Raw genomic sequence first — 20,036 nt, forward strand, 5'->3', positions numbered from 1 at the left:
GCTCCGAAGGCAGGCGCTCCATCTGTGTTGAAAAACGGACATTTTCATATTACCAGCTTGTAGATGTGTGGGTGAGATTGTTTCAGAAGTGTGTAGAATGGGAAAGAAAGAGAAACCTGGACAGCCTCTTTCTGTGCCTCCGATGCCATCTGGGAAGCCACAAGCTGGCATATCCTCTAACAGGTTTCTTCCGCCCACTATCCACTGTCCTGTAGAGGCTACAACTGAGCTCAGAGTCTCGCTGACTCCCCTCCCCCACTCTAATCAAGCCTGTCTCTTTTTATTTGTTGTAGACAGGGGCTCACTGTGTAGCCCTGACTGACCTGGAACTTGCTCTGTAGACTAGGCTGACCTCAAACTCAAGGGATCCACCTGCCTCTGCCTCCCGATTGCTGAGATTAAAAGTGTGCTTTAAGCTGTTTTTTCATGCAAATACTTCCATTTTGAGTACTTAGAATTGTTAATTATTCAGAGACTAAAAATAATTCCTTGAAAGATAAAAAGCTCACGTGTTGAGTTTCTATGTTCCAAATATTTACTGGTTTAATTTTTACTTGATTTTAAGATAACATCTCACTGCATAACTCAGGCTAGCCTCCAATTATTGGTCCTCCAGACTCAACCTTGAGTTCTGGGATTGCAAGTATATACCACTGTGCCCTACTTCAATATGATGTGTCCGTGTGTTTGTTTGCTTTCTTGGAACACAGTCTCAGTGCCCAGCCTTGGATGGCCTGGCATTACAGCCCAGGAGAGAACATTACTGACTACCATACATAGAAGGTCAAGTTGGAAATTTTTTTAGTTAGCAACTAAGAGTAGGCTCTTGCCCTAAAGAACTCTTGACTCCAAAGGGTAAAGCATTTCTAAAGGCAAACACCATGATATCATTGTCAGGGGAACCATGTAGCCTCCCCCACAACCCTTTTCTTTTTGTCAGAGCACGTCAGTTGTTTTGCTTACGCATCTGGGCTATGTTAGGGTCATGGAAAACCCTAAATGTGTTGCCCCAGAGGACATGGTTGCCAGGGGTGCTTAGAGCTGAGACTTTTCTGAGCAGACACAGATTGGAGTCTGGGTAAGATGAGGACAGGATGGTGTCACCTCAGTCACTTCGTGGGAACTCCTAACATAAGCCAGGCTCACCTTGAACGTGTGACAGTCTCCTTCTAAGTGATTTTTGGAATGTACCTTGCAGTGTGAGAATTTGAAAAGTGGGAGCCTTGAAACGTCAGCTTGAACTGAAGGGAAAGATACTGGCTTAAGCGGTATAGAGAATCTGTCTCGAACTTCTTCTGAGCCTCATTGATGGGTTAGAGAGTTTATTTCTCCTCTTTAGTCACTGTACGTTATCTTCCTTGCCACAAAACTTCAGATGTTACAGGCTGAAAACTACATATCCTATGTTGAATGTCTGCAATGTGTGTGGTACATTTTATGGTTTTTTTTTTTAACTTAGTAAACACCTTAGCTTTAAGTTGGCGTTAAAGGCAGCCTGCTTTTTCTACTGTCCTTTATCATAATCCAAACATACCAAAAGGGCACAGTCTACATCATACTTGCTGAATTCCCTTTACAGCCCAGTGCATTATTGGGGCGCAGCAAATAAGCTTGTGTTTAAAGCAGGTTGGACCTCTGAGGTTGCAGGAAGAGAAGGCAGAGGAGTAGGGAGGCAGCCGGCTGCTGGGAAAATCTGCCTGGAGCTGGATCAGAAGGAACAGCTTAGCTTGGCTGAGGGGGTGTTGTTGTCCTGGCAAGTGGGGGACAGCCACTTTTAATTCATTTTAATGATCTCTGTCAGCAGAGGCTATAGGAAAACCATGTTGCCACTATGCTTTTATTTATTGAATATTTATTATGCTTCATTTGTTGTTGCTATACGTGCTGTCCTGTGATGGTGAAACAGACTTTAAGATGAAAAATATTACATAAGACTTACTACTACTGATTGCTTGTTTGTTTATATAGTTATATCATTTCCCCCTTCCTTTTAACCCTCCCAAATGCCTAACTATATGGACTCTTTTTTCATTAATTGTTATAAATAGGGAATAGCACATCATTTGATTAGCAATACCAAATGATCAGCCCTGAAAACATACATACAAATAACATAGAAACTGAGCAGGTTGTACTTATGTATTAGAAACACACACACACACTTTCTGTGATTTAGACAGTTTCACTATGTAGTCCTGACTGGCCTGATGGTGTAGTCCAGACTGGCCTTGAACTTATGGAGATTCACTTGTCTCTGTCTCCTGTGTACAAGGATCAAAGGCAGGTGCCTCCCACACCCAGCGTTTTCAGAGCCGGCTAGACCAGCTCAGCTGCTCAGGAGGCTGAGGCAGAGGCTTGCAGAGTAAGTTTAAGACCTAAGGACAATTTATCAGGACCCTGTCTCAACGTAAACAAAGAGAAAATAGGTCAGAGAAGTAGCTCAGTGGTAGAGTATTTGCCTAAGCCTGGAGTTCAGTCTCCAGTCCTGTACCTGGCCCCTCAGGTCTCTCTCACATACACACAGAACACAAAAAGTGGGAAATCTTTTGAGTGTTGAAGGTAGAGTGTGATTTAGTTTAGAGCGCTGGCTAGTCTGTGCTTGCCTGGGTTTCATTTCTGCCACCACCACCACCACCAAAGAAAAACACTTTTCCTTCCATTTTCACTCACATGCATATGTATTTTACCTAGCGAACTCAACATATGTACAGTTTGCCATGTCTGCTGTCACATCGCACACTTCTTAGACAGACAGTTGCACGTCTTCACCAAGCTTGCACCATTATTAGATTAAAAATGTATGCTTATAGAATTCAGCAGATTTGACACGCGTACACTCTTATTTATTTCACTCTTTGAATGTGCCCCAATTTTGGAGAGTTAGATTGTTTCTAATTGTGTCATTAAATTCCCAAAATTACTTACTTAACTTCTCACTTTAAAGTGGCAGTAAAAACATGTCACTTTTCTGCTCGTCTTGAAATTGTGTCAGAACAATTAAGGAAAATGAAGAGAGCTGAATTCTCTTTTCCCTCCCTGCCTTCCTCCCTTCTAAGGCTTGTTCAGGCAAAGCTTACTCTACCATACAGTGCCCCAGACCTTATCTCCTGAATCTAAGAAGCCCATTATCCAAATTCCAGCTATATCCGGTGAAATCCAGAGGAGTTTAAAAGGTGCTGAGCAAGGGCTCCCAACTCCGCCCTTCAGTGAAGCCTGGGTCCTGGCATGTGCACCCATTCCCTGATGGGTGCCGTGATGTGCCTCTGGGGAAGAGAATGGACCAAGGCAGTATGAAAGGAGGGGTCCTACCAGGGTTTGATCGCATCCATAGGACATGGGATTTAGTGGAGCAGGACCTGCGGTTTGAACATCCCTCACATTGCCCATCACTACTCACTAAACTCAGGAGAAAACTAGAGAAATCATTCTTAAGGTCTCATGATGTCGCTCTGGCTGGCCTGGGACCTGCACTTAGACCAGGCTGACCTTGAACTCAAGATTTCTCCCTACCTCTGTCTCTGTTTCTGGAATGCTGGGATTAAAGGTATACACCACCAGGGCAGGCTAAGAAATCACTGTTGAAAAACACCTCTGTCCTACAGCAACTTTGCTGGTCTCAATGTGTCCCTCACCTCTCCCACTGTAGCCTTTTGTAAAGAACCGATCAAGAAAGAGCTTGTCAATTATGTTCACAATGACTAATTACCCAGAAAGAGCTAGCAAAACGTTGTGTAATGATACAGTAAGAGAGAGGGGGAGAAGAAAGCAGCAAAACTTAATAGCAAGGACTTGAAGATAGAGGCCAAATACATCACAAATAGCCAGCCCCAGCACTCAGGGGGTTAAGGCAAGAGGACAGAGTTTAAGGCCAGCCTCAACTACACAGTGAGACCATGTCCCCAGAATAAAATGTATTTGCCAGTTTGGAAGATAGATTTATAAAATTTTAATTTGTTTATGAATATGAATACTTGCTTGCTTGCATTTATGTCTGTGTACCAAAAGAGAGTACCGGATCACCTGGACCTGGAGTTACAGGTCGATGTGTGCCTCCATGTGACACAGATTCTCTGCAAGCGTCCCTACTCACTGTGGTGGTTTGAGAGAAAATGACCCCTATAGGGTCATTGGGAGTGGCACTATTAGGAGGTGCTGCTTTGATAGAGTGGGTGTGGCCTTGGAGGAAGTGTGTCACTGTGAAGGTGGTCTTTGTGTTATCCTTTGCGCAAGCTACACCCAGCGTGGATCACTTTGTAGAACTCTCAGCTCCTTCTCCAGCAGCATGTCTGCCTGCACGCTGCCATGCCATCTCCCGTGACCGTAATGGACTGAACTGAACTGTCAGTCAGCCTCAATTAAATGTTTTTCTTTATAAGAGTTGCTATGGTCATGGTATCTCTTCACAGCAATAGAACCCCTACAGTATGCCAGCTCTCAAAGAGATAGAGGAAGGCCACAAAGGGAAAGGAAACAGTCGACAGAATGTAGAAAAGAAAAAGAAAGTAAGAGCAGACAAGATTCAGCATCCGGCAAACGCAACTGCGGAAAACACAGAGGAGGAGTTGGGCAGACGTGTAGATGGAAGCAGGGAAGAGGTGGCCAGAAGAGAAGGCAAAGAACCGCAAACACGCAACACTGGCGTCCCAACAGCTGAGGAGGGAAAGCGTGACACAGAAATTTGTTGCCCCCCAAATTAAAGGATAAAGGAAAATTTGGGCATACAAATTGAAAGGGCATAGTTGGTCCCACAGAATGTTAACCCAGCAAAACTGTCAGCCTGAAGTAACACCATGAAAATATAATATAGTGGAGCAGACCTGTGATCCCAGCAATTGAGAGGAAGGGGCAGGAAGATCAGAGGTTCAAGGTCATCGTGGGCTATGTAATGGGTTTGAAGACAGCCTGGGATACATGAGACCGTGTGTGTGTGTGTGTGTGTGTGTGTGTGTGTGTGTGTGTGTGTGTGTATTCGCACTCATTCTGAGCCACTGAGGTGGCCTAGAAGCTCTTTGGACATAAGCCTGATGATCTGAGTTTGATTCCTGGAATCCGTGTAAAGAGGGGAAAGCCAGCTCTGCAGAGTTGTCCACTGAACCCTGTGTGTATGAAGTACACACAGAAGAGTAAAAAGTCCAGAGCAGTATGAAATTGGAAGACTCAGAGGATATAGCTGAGCGGCATAGAGTGCTCTCGTAGTATACACAGCCCCTCGGTTTCAGAGAGTAAGAAAAGTGCGGAGGTGGATTGCAGGACTTAATCAAGAAACCAGTGGGCACTACGGATCATATGACCTAAGAGGAGAGTTATGGGTTCATCTCACTTCCAACTTTTTCATGGTTACATGTGAAACTCTGGGACTATGAATAGAATTGAGTGAGGTGGTGGTACATGCCTGTTATGCCAGCACTCAAGAGGCTGAGGCAGGATAGGATGATCACAGGTTTAGAGCTAATAAAAAACACAGGAGAAGTACCCACAACATACGATCACGGCTACTCACTGCAGAGCATCAGTAGGTAGTACACAGAGAGGTACATAAGCTGTCCTGTGTCGTCGTTAAGAAAGTCACCCTGTAAAGTTTCCCAGTTAAAACACACACAGAGAGAAACCGAGACACAATCAAAGATTCATTCCCAAAAGCAACATAACACAAGTATATCATGAACACAAGAATATCAAACATATCAAACCTTTTTTTTTTTTTTGATTGAAACAACATCTCGCTATTGACTGGCCTAGAACTCATATTGTAGACCAGGCTGACTTCAAACTCACAGGTGTGTATGTGTGTGTATCTGCAGGCACACATGAGTGCTATGCCCCCAGAGGCCAGAAGAGAGCACTGGATCTCCTGGAACTGTAATTGTGAGCCTGCTGATGTGGGTGCTGGGAGCTGAACCCTGGTATGCTAATAGGAGCAGAAAGTGCTCTTTGCTGCTGAGCCAGCCAGCTCTCTGGCTCCCCAGAGTTTGTTTTGGTTTTGTTTTGTTTTTAGCAGAGAAAATGGAAAGACTTTATTCACCCAGTAAGCACTCTGTTCCTGCCTCAGGATAATGTGACACTTTTCTCTTTGATTCATTCATTCCTTTAAATAAAAATTTTCAAGCTAGCTAAAAGCAAAATCCTTGTGACTTGTAAATTTAAAAGTTCCCTTCCTTCCCCTTCTTCACTAGAAAGTTTGTTGTACCCCTGAGGATTGAACCCAGGACCTTGTACATTGCAAACAAATGCCTCAAAGTATTCCTTAAATCTTGGAGCACAGAGAAAATGAATGTTGAATGTTTAGAAATTAGGAAAGAAATCTAGAAAGCAGAGATGCATTTCAAGGCAGTGTGCAGAATTTTGTTGCTTTAAATAGTATAATATAGAATAAGGATGAAGTACCCAGAAATGAGTGGAATATTCCTCTTTGGAATTGCAAAGTGAACAGTCAGGCAAAGGGAAGGATACAGCTAAATAGTAGATTAGTGATGAGGCAAACATTTGGTGAAAATGAGAGCTGTCGGTGTGGCCTCGTCCGCCAGAGCACAAAGATGGAAGAAATGAAGTAGAAATACAGAAACTAGAAACAGAAGCCGGTCATGACATCACAGGTGGCATGTATATGCAAACCCGAGGTCTAGAAAAGAAATAGACTTTATTCTAGGAAAATAATAATTGCCAAGTGTGTCCCCAGAAAACAATTTACTTTTAATACTTTGCCATTCTTTACCCTAAGAATTTCACGCACTAGTTTTTTGGTTGTTTTTTTTTTTTTTTTTTTTTTTTTTACAAAGAGAACATTTCCCAGCCCTGGGGGATGCAAATAAGGGGTTTGCCCATTAGGTAATGCTCTACTTCTGAGCCACACCCCAGCCCCTCACTGGTAGATTTTAGACTGGCGCTCCATTCTTGAGCCATAGCTATAGCCGCCCAAACTCTTAAAAAACAAAACTCAGTACCCCAATAGTGTTCAAGCCATTGTAGAACACATTTCACAAAGCTGTTACATGTAGTGCCGACATCAAAACTGCAGCTGGTTTCCTTGTGTGTTACTTAGCATCTCTGGTGGCTGAGAACACAGAACTGACCAATGCTGAACCATCACTCCTAGAGGAAGCATGTTTGTGCACATTGTGTGTATATATATATGACCTGTAGATTGTTACTTGAAATCCTCCTCCTCACAGAGTGTATTTTATTTTATGAAAGAGACGTTGAGGTTTGGAAGGAGTGAGTGATGTCACTGTTTCTCCACGCTACAGCTGGAGTGGAAACCCTGTCCAGCTGACGTCCTTGCTACACTGACCCCCTAGTCTCTGTTCATCTTTGTGTGAGAGCTCAAAGGGGTGTATGACTCCATCTAGGACCCATGAACGCTGGGCATCTTGGACTTGTCACAGCCCCATGTTTGTGCACAAGGGACTGCATGCATTCTGGGCGCACTGAGTTTTGGATAAGCAGCCTCTGCAGCTCAGATCTTCACCAGGCAGCCTTCCTCAGACTCCATCCCGCCTGTGGACCTGAGAACAAGCCTTCACATGGTACCTGCTGGTTCTTGTGCACAGAGCTGTGCCGCTGACTCCTCTCCATCCCTGCTGAAGCAGGCACTCCGCAGTTGATGCTTTCATCTTTGCTCCCATCTGGAGGACATCTCTGCTGTGCCCCTTTCCCTTTTGAGCTGCTGTAGTCCCTGTTCTCTTGTGATTCTTTCTAGAATCCTTTCCAGTTAGACCTGAGTGCATAGCCCTCCTTTAAAAAGGTGCTTAGTGAAGTGACCAGCAGTCTCAGAGATGCTGAGTCCAGTGGCAGTCTCTCAGCCTTGTTGGACTTGGTCTGCTGCCATCCTTTTCTGGCTTTTAGGACACATTCTTTGAGAGTTGGCTCTGCAGCTGAGCCCTCGGGTCTTCTTAGGCTGCCCCTGGCCTTTGACCTCTTTTTGCCTGGAATCCCAGGTCTCTTCTATCCACCCTCATGTCTAAGATCCGCATGCTGGTGACTCCCAGTAAGGATCCCACTCAGGTATTTCCCTGAGATCCAGACCTGGTATCAGCCCCTTAGTTGGCCACCTTCTTCCATTGTCCAGTGGGTGTTTCAGATGCAGCAGACCAAAGCACTGGCCTTCCCTGGCTTTGGTGTTTCCCACATCTGCAACTTACAACTTCATATCTGACTGGCATAGGCCAGAAGGCTTTGAAAGATCTTGTTCATGAAGACCCTACATGAAATCCCTCAGCAAATCCCGCTCCTAAACACGTACAGTGTCCAGAAGGTGACTGTCCCGAGACTGACTTTTCTCTGCCCGTGTCACTACAGCAGTACCTTAGTGCAAGCCCAACTTTGTTCCTTTATTTTTTAAAACTAATATAAATAGCGACTTTTGTTATGAAATGTCAAACATGCCGTCATTGCACTTGGCCCCATCACCTCCCATGATCTGTTGTCCCTACTCATCTCCTTCCTGCTTCTGCTCTCATGAAGGTGTCGGTTTTGAGAATCTAGACTCTGCATATGAGGAAAAATTGAAATTTTGGCCTGGTTTGTTTTGTTTATTTGCCCCCATCCTGTCTTGCTCCCCTTCCCTCTAACCCTCCCTAATGTAATGATCTCTCCTGTCCCTTTAAGAGACAAGCCACTCCTTCCCCTGTCCGCTGAGGCAAGCTGATCTTTAGCTTCCAGCCTGAGTTTCTTCCTTTTCTGTCTCCTCAAAGAGGTAGCTTCTGCCTCTCCTCACTTCTCCCCTTCCCCCTTCTCTCTCTCTTCTCTCTCTCTCCCTCCCTTCCTCTCTCTCTCTCTCCCTCTCCCTCTCCCTCTCCCTCTCCCTCTCCCCCCCCCCATTCTCTCTCTCTCTCTGCTTCTCTGCTCTTCTCCCCTTTCCCTCCACATCTCTGTCTCACCTGCCTGGGACCAGCCACCTTTGGCATGGTCACGTGCACCATCCCTGCCTGGGACTGGCTGCTCTGGGGCCAGCTGCCTGCCGCTGCACTGCTTGGGGACCTGCAGCGTGGTTTCAAGGCCCGCTGCTCTCTGCAGCCACTCAGGGACTCACAGCATTTTATTTTTACCATTACACCTACTCCCCGAATAGCTAGCCTTCTACTTCCTGTCTCACGTATGTCTGCTGTATGTCTAGATCCTGCCTGTGAGCCTGCCTTAGTTCATCCAGTGGTTCAGTTGGCCCCCTTCTGAATTCTGTAGGTTTTTTTTAAGCCTTTTAAAATATAAACCAAAGGAACTAGAGAGATACCTTAGTGGTTAAAAGTAATTACTATAATTCCAGCTCCTTGGGATCTAACACCTTCTGGCCACTGTGGGTACACTCAACAGACACATATACACATAAAGAAAATCGTCAAATATATAATGCATGTGTATTATATGAGTGTGTGTGTGTATGGTGTCTAAACATGGTGGTATATGTGTATAATCCTAGCATGACTTAAAAGCATAAAGATCAACCCAGTGCCAGCCAGCCTGGGCTACCTAGTGAGACTCTGTCTCAAAATAAAATATAAATCACCCATGTTTTTCAAGCCTGCTAAGAATAAAAACAAACTCCCAACTCCCTCTGCACACTTCACCCCTCCTAGCTCTCCAGTACAGGCCCAGAGTCTGTGTCACCTATGGGGTTACCTGCTTCCTACCCTTTGTACCCACTCTTCCTGTACCCTCATCTGCACTCAGGCTGCTGTGCCTTCCTGGCTATTCCTGGTACTCGTGCGTGGTTCTGTGTGGGTTCTGTATGATTGGTAGACCCTTCCTCAGGTATCTACTGGCCACGGTTACATCCTGATCTCTGCTCAGGCACCGCTTCACATCTCTATTATTATTATTGTTATTATTATTGAGACAAGATTAAACTATATAGACCTGTCTAGCTTGGAACTCACTACACAAACCAGGAACTCACAAAGATCTGCCTGCATCAGCCCTTTAAGTGCTGGGATTAAAGGCATGCACCACCATGCCCATGCCCACACCCAGCTACTTTAAAAAAAAAATTTTTTTTAGATTTATTTTACGTGTGTGAATGTTTCGCCTGCATGTGTGTATGTGAGCCGTGTGCATAGCTGGTGACAGAGGAAGTCAGAGGTCAGGACTAGATCCCCGGGAACTGGACCTACCCTGTGAGCTGCCATGAGCCTTTTCCTTTACTCTCCTTGCATTGTTCCTTCTTGTTCCTTTGGGTCTAGGTCTGGACTCTTAGGCCTTTCTTTGTTTCCACCCATTCTAGATGTGTTCGGCTCTCCTGGCTTCTTCCTAGTCCCTTTCCCCGGGCTTCTGGTTCACCCGCAAGCCTTTATAGGTTTCTTGCTGCAGGATTTGCATACTTCTTCAAAGCGAGGTATCTCTGGAATAACTGGGGTTAATCTGCAGATGCTGATGGCTTCCAGGCAGGCCCAGTGCGAGCTGGGAGAGCCTGCAGGACTTAACCTTCTTACCAACGCGGCTTGTCAGCTGTCACGTGTCACAGCTTTAATCAACTCTGGGGCAGGAATCCTAACGTCCTAACAGATGGATGTGAATTTAACCAGACAATAAACCATGTACGTGCCGTAAATATGTTTGCCAAGGGCATGGTTCCCAGTGCGGGCTCTCTGCACAGCTGTCTTCCCTTGAACTCGCGGTATCTTGGTGAGATGATTTGTTAGCCTAACTCTGAAACAGCATTTCGGAGAGTTAATGGGTCGTTGGCTTCTCCGTTCCCGGCAGCATAATTATTGGGGGATAGGGAGGGAACAGTTTTCATCCATGGAAGTTACTGATATGGGATTTTTAAAAATGAGCTTGATGTGTTCCTGAATTGAGTGTCATTTGTCTTGAAGGGCCTGATAACCTTTCCGGCATGGCCAGCAGTACTGTGTTTTCCCCTTTGAGTACTTAAATTGCTATGTAAGTTACTACTGCAATGTTTTTAAACAGATCTTTAAAACTATAGTTCACAGGTCTAGAGAGATGAGTTGGTGGTTAAGAGCACTGGCTGCTCTCCTAGAGGACCTGAATTCAGTTTCCAGCACCCATATATCTGCTCAGAACTGCCTGGAACTCTAGCATCCAGAGGACTGACACCCTCTGCTGGCTCTGCGGGTCTGTGCTTGCGAGTGTGTGTGCGCACACATACGCACAAATAAAAAATAACAATTCCGTTCATCTGTCTGTCTATTCTTTCCGGTCATTGTTTTCAGACATGTTCTTATTCTTTCACCAAAGCTGCTCTCTCTCTGCAGACCCTCGCAGGTGAAGCTGTGGAGTGTCTGTCCACTCTGCTCTCTGCAGAGGGCAGCTTCTACCAATGTGCATTTCTGCTGGCGCACACCACCAGACAAAGTATAAATTGCTGCAGAACTGGGAAAGCGTGAGAGTGAAGCAGATGTTCCCTTAGCATGAAGCAGATGTAAAACTTGCGAGTGTCTGTCTAATAAAGGATAGCATTTGGTTCTAGACAGCTGGTGCCAAGATTACCAATTAATCATGTTTGAATGCGTTTTTTACTAATTAGGTCCCCCTTTGGTTTTTACTGTTCTGGGTGTAGTAAAGAGGGGGAAGGGCATAGCTTTCCACATTTTACACTTTGAATAACATCCCCCCATCTTTATAAGACTTTTTTTTTTTAATCCTTAGACTCTTATAGGAAATGAAGCCCAAAGATGTGAATGACTGGGCTGGCTCCCCGACTGAGATTATAGGTTTGGAGTTAGGATACTCTGTAGAAGGCAGAGTGAACACCCAAAGGCAGCTGGAAAAAAGAGGAGTGTAATTACACTTAATATGAGTTTGTTTTCATGTTATTCTTTTGCACGGACAAAAGCTAGTATCTGCTCAGTTAGCATCAATAGGCAGGCAGTCTCCATGGTTATCTGACTGAGTGGGAGTCTGAACAGTACAGAAACACAGGGTAGCAGTTCGGTTTCATATGATCAAACACAATGGAACATGTGTTCTCAAAGATGGAAGATGGCTAGGTTGGTGTAATTATTGAAAAAGGTCACCTCTTTCAGCTGTGAAAGATAAGTCAGTGCCACTGTGGAAGCTGAGGAGGGGGCAGCAGGGATGCTGAGGCTGATTGGTGTGTGTGGTATTCTGTTTTGTTTTTGCACTATGGGATCGAACCCTTGTGTAGGCCAGGCTAGTCTGTACTTCTGCGCTGCTTCTACAGCACTCTTTGCTACTTATTTTGCTTTTTGAGACAGGGTTTCTCTGTGTAGCCCTGACTGTCAATGAACTCAGCTATAGACCAGGCTGGCCTTCGACTCTGCCTGCCTCTGCCCCCTGAGTGCTGGGATTAAAGGTGTGCGCCACCGCGCCCTGCACCTCCAACCATTTTAAAACTTTTATTTTGAGATGAAGTCTCACTGTGTAGCTCAGACAGGACTTCAGCTTGTGATTCTTTTGTCTCCACCTCCTGGGTACTGGGACTATAGACCTGAGCCACCCTGCTTAGCAAACTCCTCCTCCTTTTCCTCTTCTTCTGCCTCCCTTTCTCCTTCCCTCCCTCACACCCTTCCCCCTTGTTCCTGCTCTCTCCTTCTCTTCTTCAATGCCTAACTTCCCCAAGATATGCTTATTTTCTATGAAAAGTTCAGTATATAGTTTATCCTCACATGTTCCTAGAAAGAATAAATGCCAGCTAATAGTTTCTTAGAGTCAATAGTTGGATATTTTGACATTATTATAAAATTTCTTTTAAAATGTGTGTGTGTGTGTGTGTGTACATGCATGTGTGGAGCACGTATTTTCCAACACACGTGTGGAGGTCAGAAGTTAGCTTATAGGAGTCTATTTCTACCAAGTGGGTCATGGGGATGGAACTCAGGTAGCCAGTCTTGGCAGCAAGCACTTTCATCTGCTGAGCCCACTCACCGGCCCAAATTCACGATATTTTTAAAGGCTGTGTCCAAGAAACACATTAATTTACAGGTCTGGAGCTAAATAGCCCAAGTGCTTCTCCTTTTTAAAAAAAATTTTTTTTTTAATTTTATGTGCCTGACTGTGCCTGCATGTTTTTCTAAGTGTACCACGTGCATGCAGTGCCCACAAGGTCAGAAGAAAGCATCAGATCCCCCTTGAACTGGAGTTATAGGTGGTTGTGAGCTGCCATGTGGGTGCTGGGAACTGAACCCATATCCTCTGCAAGAGCAGCCAATAATTTATCTTAACCTCTGATTTATCTCTCTAGCCCATAAGTGGCTCTTTTAATAGAATGTTTATTACTCTTTGAGTCAATCCTGGCAGATAGGAGTGAGCAAAGATGCATTGAAACGAGGGCTCGTAGCAGTGAGAGTGAGGGTTTGAGACTTCCCTGGCTGCATGAGGTTTGTGGAGTGCAGCTGTGTGCGGCACCATTCTGCACACAGTGTGACCTCAGCTCTACCACTCTGCACACAGTGTGACCTCAGCTCTACCGCTCTGCACACAGTGTGACCTCAGCTCTACCGCTCTGCACACAGTGTGACCTCAGCTCTACCGCTCTGCACACAGTGTGACCTCAGCTCTACCGCTCTGCACACAGTGTGACCTCAGCTCTAGGACCTGGCTTCTGGGACACTGGAGCAAAGGCATCTGTAACAGCATAGATTAAAGCCTTTTAAATTACTTACACGTTTTTAAAAAAAGAAAAGAAAAAAACTCACGTGAAGTCTCTTCATTGCTAAGCTATCTCTCTATCCTCAGCGCTCTGAGATATTAATATTACTTGGGACTTGTGGTAATTTTTTGAGTTTTTTTTTTTTTTGTAGTTGTAATTTGTGTGAAGCCATGAACTTTGAAATACCCACTTAAATGGAACAAGTTCTGTCAGGTTTTAAAACCAGTTTCTTATGGAACTATACCTACAAAAGTAAAAAGAATAATGGACAGGCTGGAGAGATGGCTCAGCGGTTAAGAGCATTGCCTGCTCTTCCAAAGGTCCTGAGTTCAATTCCTAGCAACCACATGGTGGCTCACAACCATCTGTAATGAGGTCTGGTGCCCTCTTCTGGCCTGCAGGCATACACACAGACAGAATATTGTATATATAATAAATAAATATTTAAAAAAAGAAAGAATAATGGCCCAACCCCTGGGCGTCCAGTCTGTGGCCCCGTATCAGCATCTTCAGCCTTCTTTTGGTTGTTTTGAGGCAGGATCTCTCCATGTAGCCTCTAGACCAGCCTTGAGCTCATGATCCTCCTGTCTCGGCCTCCCGCTGCTGGGATTGCAGGCGCTTGCTGCCATGCCTCCCTGGGTCAAGATTTCTGGTATTTGCAGAGTATCTTTTCTCGCCCAAGTTCTGTAGTTCTGCATCTTGTTTCTATAGTAACGGTGGTGTTTCAACAAAACTAGGTCAAGTAAACCCAGTCGTTCTCACTTTGTTTCAGGAAGTAGAGCGAGAAATCTCATTCAGGACGGAGTGTGGACTGTACTATTCTTACTACAAGCAGATGCTGCAAGCGCCGACCCTCCTGCAAGGTAACTGTAGCTGCCATAGTCTGGGCGCTGTTGCTTTCTCTGCCGTCACTCAAGGCCTGCTTTGCACTGGGCACTGGTGTGTGTGTGTGTGTGTGTGTGTGTGTGTGTGTGTGTGTGTGTGTGACATGTACGTGCATTTGTTTTGATTTTTTGAGGCAGAGTTTCTCTGTGTAGCCCTGGTTGTCCTGTGTAGATCGGGCTGGCCTCAAACTCAAAGATCCACCTGCCTCTGCCTCCTCAGTGCTGGGATAAAGGCGTGTGCCACCACACCTGGCTCATAATTTCAGTGTATGAATATCTTGTGTACCATGTATGTTCCTCCTGGTGCCTGTGGAAGTCAGAAGAAAGTACCAGGTTCTCTACGACTGGAGTTAGAGCTGCCATGTGAGTTCAGACTGAGGTCCTCTAAAAGACAGCCAGTGCTCTTAACCACTGAGCCATCTCCAGCTCCCGTAGCTCCTGGCTTTATCAGATTGTAAGCCCATTCAAGGCACCTCCTGGAGCCAACCTGTCTTCCCAGCTTTCGAAGAGGGAAACAGAGGCAAAGGAGGCAGATGGTGTCTCAAGAAGCACTGAGCAGTGAAATTCCCACAGCTTCCAGCACCTTCCACACGGTCACCATGGGGCACGAGATGTAGCAAGCACTCTTACAGCAGCCCGAATCTGTGTCTTGGAAGTGCTGGCCCTCTCTTGAGAGTCTATCTGAGCAACTTTAATCAATTCTGCCTTCAACATACTGGCTAATTCTCAAACTGTTTCCAACATCAAAGCTCTTGGTTTGGCAAGAGTCAGGGTACCTGAGAATTTAAGGTAACCTCAGGATGCTGCGGACCAGGGTAGCATCGTGGGGCTGGGTCTTTGACCCCTCACTGCTGATTTAAGCCCTGGTCAGAGGGTCTCAGAATCAGCAGTTCCTCAGAATGTAGCTGTGACAGAGCATGTTCTTAGGAGTACCGCTTCATCACATGCAATAGCACACCCTCTATCCAGAGCCATCTGTGGTCTTGATCTCGAGTGGACTTGTGTTTCTGTAAGTCCCAGCCTGTGTACTCCTGCCACATGGCAAAAACAGCTGATGCCATTGACGGGCTGACACGGGACCAGCAATTCTACGATGAGTACTCTTGAGGAAGAAATTGTCTTTTAGAATTCTTTGTCAAATTCCCTATGTGTATATATATAATGCATTTTGATCATTTTACCTCCCGAGTGTTCCACTCTCATCCCCCTGCCTCCGCTAAACCTTGTTTTCTTCCTAACAAGTTTCCCATGTGCTTTCACATCTCTTTTGGTTTTATTTCATTTTGTTTGTGACCCACTGAGTTAAATCGAGGTTGCCTGCATAATCGTTTGTGGGTGGTGTTTACTGGAGCATGGGCCGCTCAATCCGCCCGCCCCAGCAAACACTAACTGCCATTAGCTTATCCGGGCGTGTGTGTGTGGAAGGGAGGCACTGGTTTTTAATGGTCGTTTCCCATTTTTTTTTGAAAAGCCTCCATGTTGGTGTCCACACTCCCTCCAGCAGTGGATAAGGCTCCTCCTTCCCCCAGGTCCTCTCCAGGACTTGTCGTTGCTTCTCCTGGTGATGCAGGAAATGGGCTCTCCAAGTCATCTGCATGCGCACTTCCCTGGTGGTTAAGGATGTGGAACACCTTTAAAGAGCTGTGTCAGCCATTTGTGTTCTTCCTTTGGAAAACTGTTCAACAGTTTTCATACTCATTTATTGATTAGCAAGTTTGCTTTCATGGTGTTCAACTTTTGTAGTTGTTTATGTGTTCTAGAGATTAATCTGGCAAGGATTCTCTCCCACCCTATAGGCTTTTGTGTCCGCTCTGTGATGTGTTTCCTTCGCTGTGCACTAGCTTTTTAAATTTGTGTCAGCACATTTGTCTGTTGGGGTTCTCTTCAGAAACTCTTAACTGTACCTGTGTGTGAATGTCTTCCCCAGCAGGTGTCATAGAGGCGTTTGTTGTTGTTGTTTTGTTTTTTGAGACAGGTTTTCTCTGTGTAACAGCCCTGACTGTCCTGGAACTCTCTCTGTAGACCAGGCTGGCCTTGAACTCACAGAGATCCACCTGCCTCTGCCTCTACAGTGCTGGGATTAAAGGCGTGAGCCATCACCACTCTGCCACGTTTTTTTTTTTTCTAACACATGTTTCTTCTGCTTTTGTCAAACATTAGGCTGCCATCATTGCATGGGTTTATTGTTGCCTCCCATTGTTTGACACATCTGTTTTTTTTGTTTTGTTTTGTTTTGGCTTTGGTTTTTTTTTTTTTTGTCTCGTTGTTACGCTTTGTCACTGTGGCTCTATAGCTTACTCTGAGGTCAGTTGTTTTAACCACATTCTCCACATAAAACAGTTTATGCATCATGTTGAATGAATGGAGAAGTATGTCATTTTTTTCTCTTAACATTTTTTTCAAATATTCTTAGGTTTTCATGGCTTGATCTATGACAATAAAACTGAATCCATGAGGACGATTAACCTCCTTCAGCGAATGAATATTTACCAAGAAGTTTTTCTCAGTGTTTTATATAGAGTTCTCCCCATACAGGTATGTAGCCTTGTCTTCATTGAGTTCTTAGTGTCTGATGGTGGTCCTCACCTGCCGCCGCTCAGGATGGATGTCTCACTCATGCTCTGATTTCAGCTGGTTTGGTAGAGGATCAGCACTGCAGGCTCTGAGAGCTTTGCTTTGTTTTCATTGCTCTTTAATCCTGTAAAATACTATTATTTTATTTTTACAAGTAGATGCCTCCTGGCTTATGTCATAATATGCGTGCAGTCTAGAAGCTTCAGAAATAGTTTCATTTGTAACTATTCTTGACTAACCTGTTTTCCTAAGACAACTTTTTTTTGGTAGAGGGGTCAAGACAGGGTTTCTCTGTGTAGCCTTGGTTATCCTGGAACTTGCTCCATAGATCAGACTGACCTTGAACTCGGAGAGATCCACCTGCCTTCCTAGTGCTGGGATAAAAACGTGTGCCACCAGCACCCTGCTCTATGACTTATCTTTATGATTTAAAAAAATACATAAAATTATCAGATCACAGTGACCATTTCTTATGTGCATGAGGCAAAATTAGACAAAGTTAGGTGTTGGTCTGTCTAGAGGCCCTTTCTTCTTTTCTCTTGCTAGTTTGAAGAAGGACAGCTGCTCTCTGGTAGGTGGAAAGTGGTGATGACCCTACTGCTAGGGTCCACTGCAAGCTTTTCAATGTTACCTTTCTATGGACGTACTTTTGCAAGGATTTCTGTTATTTTGGATTTGTTTGAATGTGAAGGGTTTTGTACATGTGGGGCTTTAGAATCTCCAGGGACTGGAGTTACAGGTGGCTGTGAGCTGCCCAGCATGGGTGCTGGGAACTGAACTTGGGTCCTCTGCAAGAGTGATGTGTACTCTTAATCACTGAACCAGCTCTCTAGGCCCCTCTATGGACATATTTTTTAAATACCAGTAAGGAGGGTTAGGACATCTATGATAAACTTTCGTGGTTTATGGAATGAACCAAGGGCCTGGCTCTCCTAGGTGTGGTGTTTACGTGAGAATGGCCCCCATAAGATCATATATTTGAATTAGGATTAGAATTAGGAGATATGGCCTTGTTGGAGTGGGTGTGTGTTGGAGGAGATAGAAGGGGTGTTTAAAGCCGATACCATTCCTAGTTAGCTCGTTCTCTCTATGTCCTGCTTTTGGATCAATATGTAAGCTCCAGCCTGCCTACCTGCCGCCATGCTCCCACCATGATGGTCATGGACTCACCCCCTGAAACTGCACCCACTAAACTCTTTCTTCTGTATGTTACCATGGTTACCATGGTTCCCTTCATAGCAAGAGAACAGTAACTAAGACATTAGGCAAATAGGCTACCACTGAGCTGCCTCCCCAGCCCTGATGAGTAGTTTTTATTGTTGCCTTTGCAGAAATATCTCGAACCTGTTTATTTTTATATCTACACTCTTTTCGGGCTCCAAGCAGTCTACGTCACAGCCCTTTATATAACCAGCTGGCTCCTTAGTGGCACCTGGCTGTCAGGACTGTTGGCTGCTCTCTGGTATGTCACCAACAGGTGAGTTGAGTCAGTTTGCTCTTCTTCTGGTTTTGGGTGGGAAGGAAGTGACTGTTTTCTTATGCAAGGGACCACTGTAAATAGTGTGTTTGGCGAGCCAAAGCACAGTGTGCTGCTTGAGAGGTTCTTCTTGTTCAGCAAGACAGAAAGCCCTATTCCAGAGCTTTCCCTCATCTGTTACAGTCCCACTGTCGATACCTGCTCATACCATGGTCAGTATTTCTTTAGCTACACACCTCATCTCCACACAGTTAAGAGGTGTATGAGAGAGTGTGGGGTGTGTGTATGAGTGCGTGTATGTGAGTGTGTGAGTATATGTCAGTGTATGTATGTGAGTTTGAGAGAGAGAGAATGTGGGTGTATGAGTATGTGTATGCAAGTGTGTGTATGTCAGTGTATGTATGTGTGTGTATGTGTGAGTGTACATGAGTGTGTATGTGTTAGTGTATGTGAGTATGTGTATGAGTGTATGTATTATGTGAAAGTATATGTTTGAGTGTGTGTATGTGAGTATGTTTGTGAGTGTGTATGTGTGTGCGAGTATATAAGTCTATGTGAGAGTGTGCCTGAGTGTGTGTGTGCATGTGTATATGTGTGTGAGAGTGTGTATGAATATATGTGTGTGAGAGTATATGTGTGAGTGTGTATGAGAGAGAGAGAGTGTGTGAGTGTGTTAAACCCATGGCATTGTATGTGCCCTGAAGGAATTCTACTACTAAACTATGTCCCAAACTCCTTTGTAATTTTTAAATTTTGTGACATGGTCTTACTATGTTGCCAGACTGTCTTTAAACTCACTTTGTGACTAAGGCAGGGTTTGAGTTCAGGTCCTCTTGCCTCTGCTGTCCTAGCTGCTGCAGTAAGAGGCTTCCCCAGCACACCTAGCTTCCTTATACATCATAATAGAATTTGCAGCAAAATATACAATGCTATGTATATGCAGTTCTTTCATTATTTGTTATTATTGACATATTTTCATATTAATTTGTGAATGTGGGAGCCTTATGAAATAGCAGTATAAAAACCTATTCAGGATTATTAGCTGGGCAGGGTGGCTTATACTTTATATTCCTAGAACTCAGGAGTCGGAGGCAGGAGGATCACCACAAGTATGAGAGCAGCCTGAACTATATAGCAAGTAACTGACCAGTCTGTGCTATATAATGAGATCCCGGTCTTGAAAAAAGACTTATTGGGTTGTTCCCCAGCTTAAAGCAGCAGCAGCAATAGTTAGTAAGGCTGCTGAAGTTTTAGCATGAGTTCTAATGTAGGTTTTCTTCTTAATCTTATAAAACTTGTGTTTTAGATTTAGTCGTATTTTATATATTTAAGTGTTTGCCTGCATGTGTGTATGTGTACCATGTATGTGCCTGTTACCTGTGAAGGCCATAAGAGGGCATCCAAGAGACGGTTATGAGCTGCCTTGTGGATGCTGTGACCTAAAGCTGGGTTCTCTGCAAGAGCAGGCAGTGCTCTTAACCTTTGAGCCATCTCTCCAGCCTTCCCAAAATTATTTTTTTTATTATAAGTCTAGTGA

The 20,036-nt window shown here is 44.7% G+C and overlaps 1 protein-coding gene across 3 annotated transcripts in view; it reads left to right on the plus strand.

Annotated features, from left to right (window-relative positions):
• Positions 1-20,036, plus strand: part of Dpy19l3 (dpy-19 like C-mannosyltransferase 3) — a 77,829-nt gene that overhangs the window by 10,360 nt on the left and 47,433 nt on the right. For all 3 annotated transcript variants that reach the window (XR_012911704.1, XM_075984356.1, XM_075984355.1), the window contains exons 4-6: positions 14,337-14,427; positions 16,862-16,983; positions 18,354-18,499. Coding sequence is in view for 2 of the 3 variants with exons in the window: in XM_075984356.1 (XP_075840471.1) it covers positions 14,337-14,427; positions 16,862-16,983; positions 18,354-18,499 (359 nt within the window). In the remaining variant the exon portion in view is untranslated. The remainder of the gene's footprint in view (positions 1-14,336; positions 14,428-16,861; positions 16,984-18,353; positions 18,500-20,036) is intronic.

The sequence above is a fragment of the Microtus pennsylvanicus genome, chromosome 1 (genome assembly GCF_037038515.1).
Source record: "Microtus pennsylvanicus isolate mMicPen1 chromosome 1, mMicPen1.hap1, whole genome shotgun sequence".
Taxonomy (NCBI): Eukaryota; Metazoa; Chordata; class Mammalia; order Rodentia; family Cricetidae; genus Microtus; species Microtus pennsylvanicus.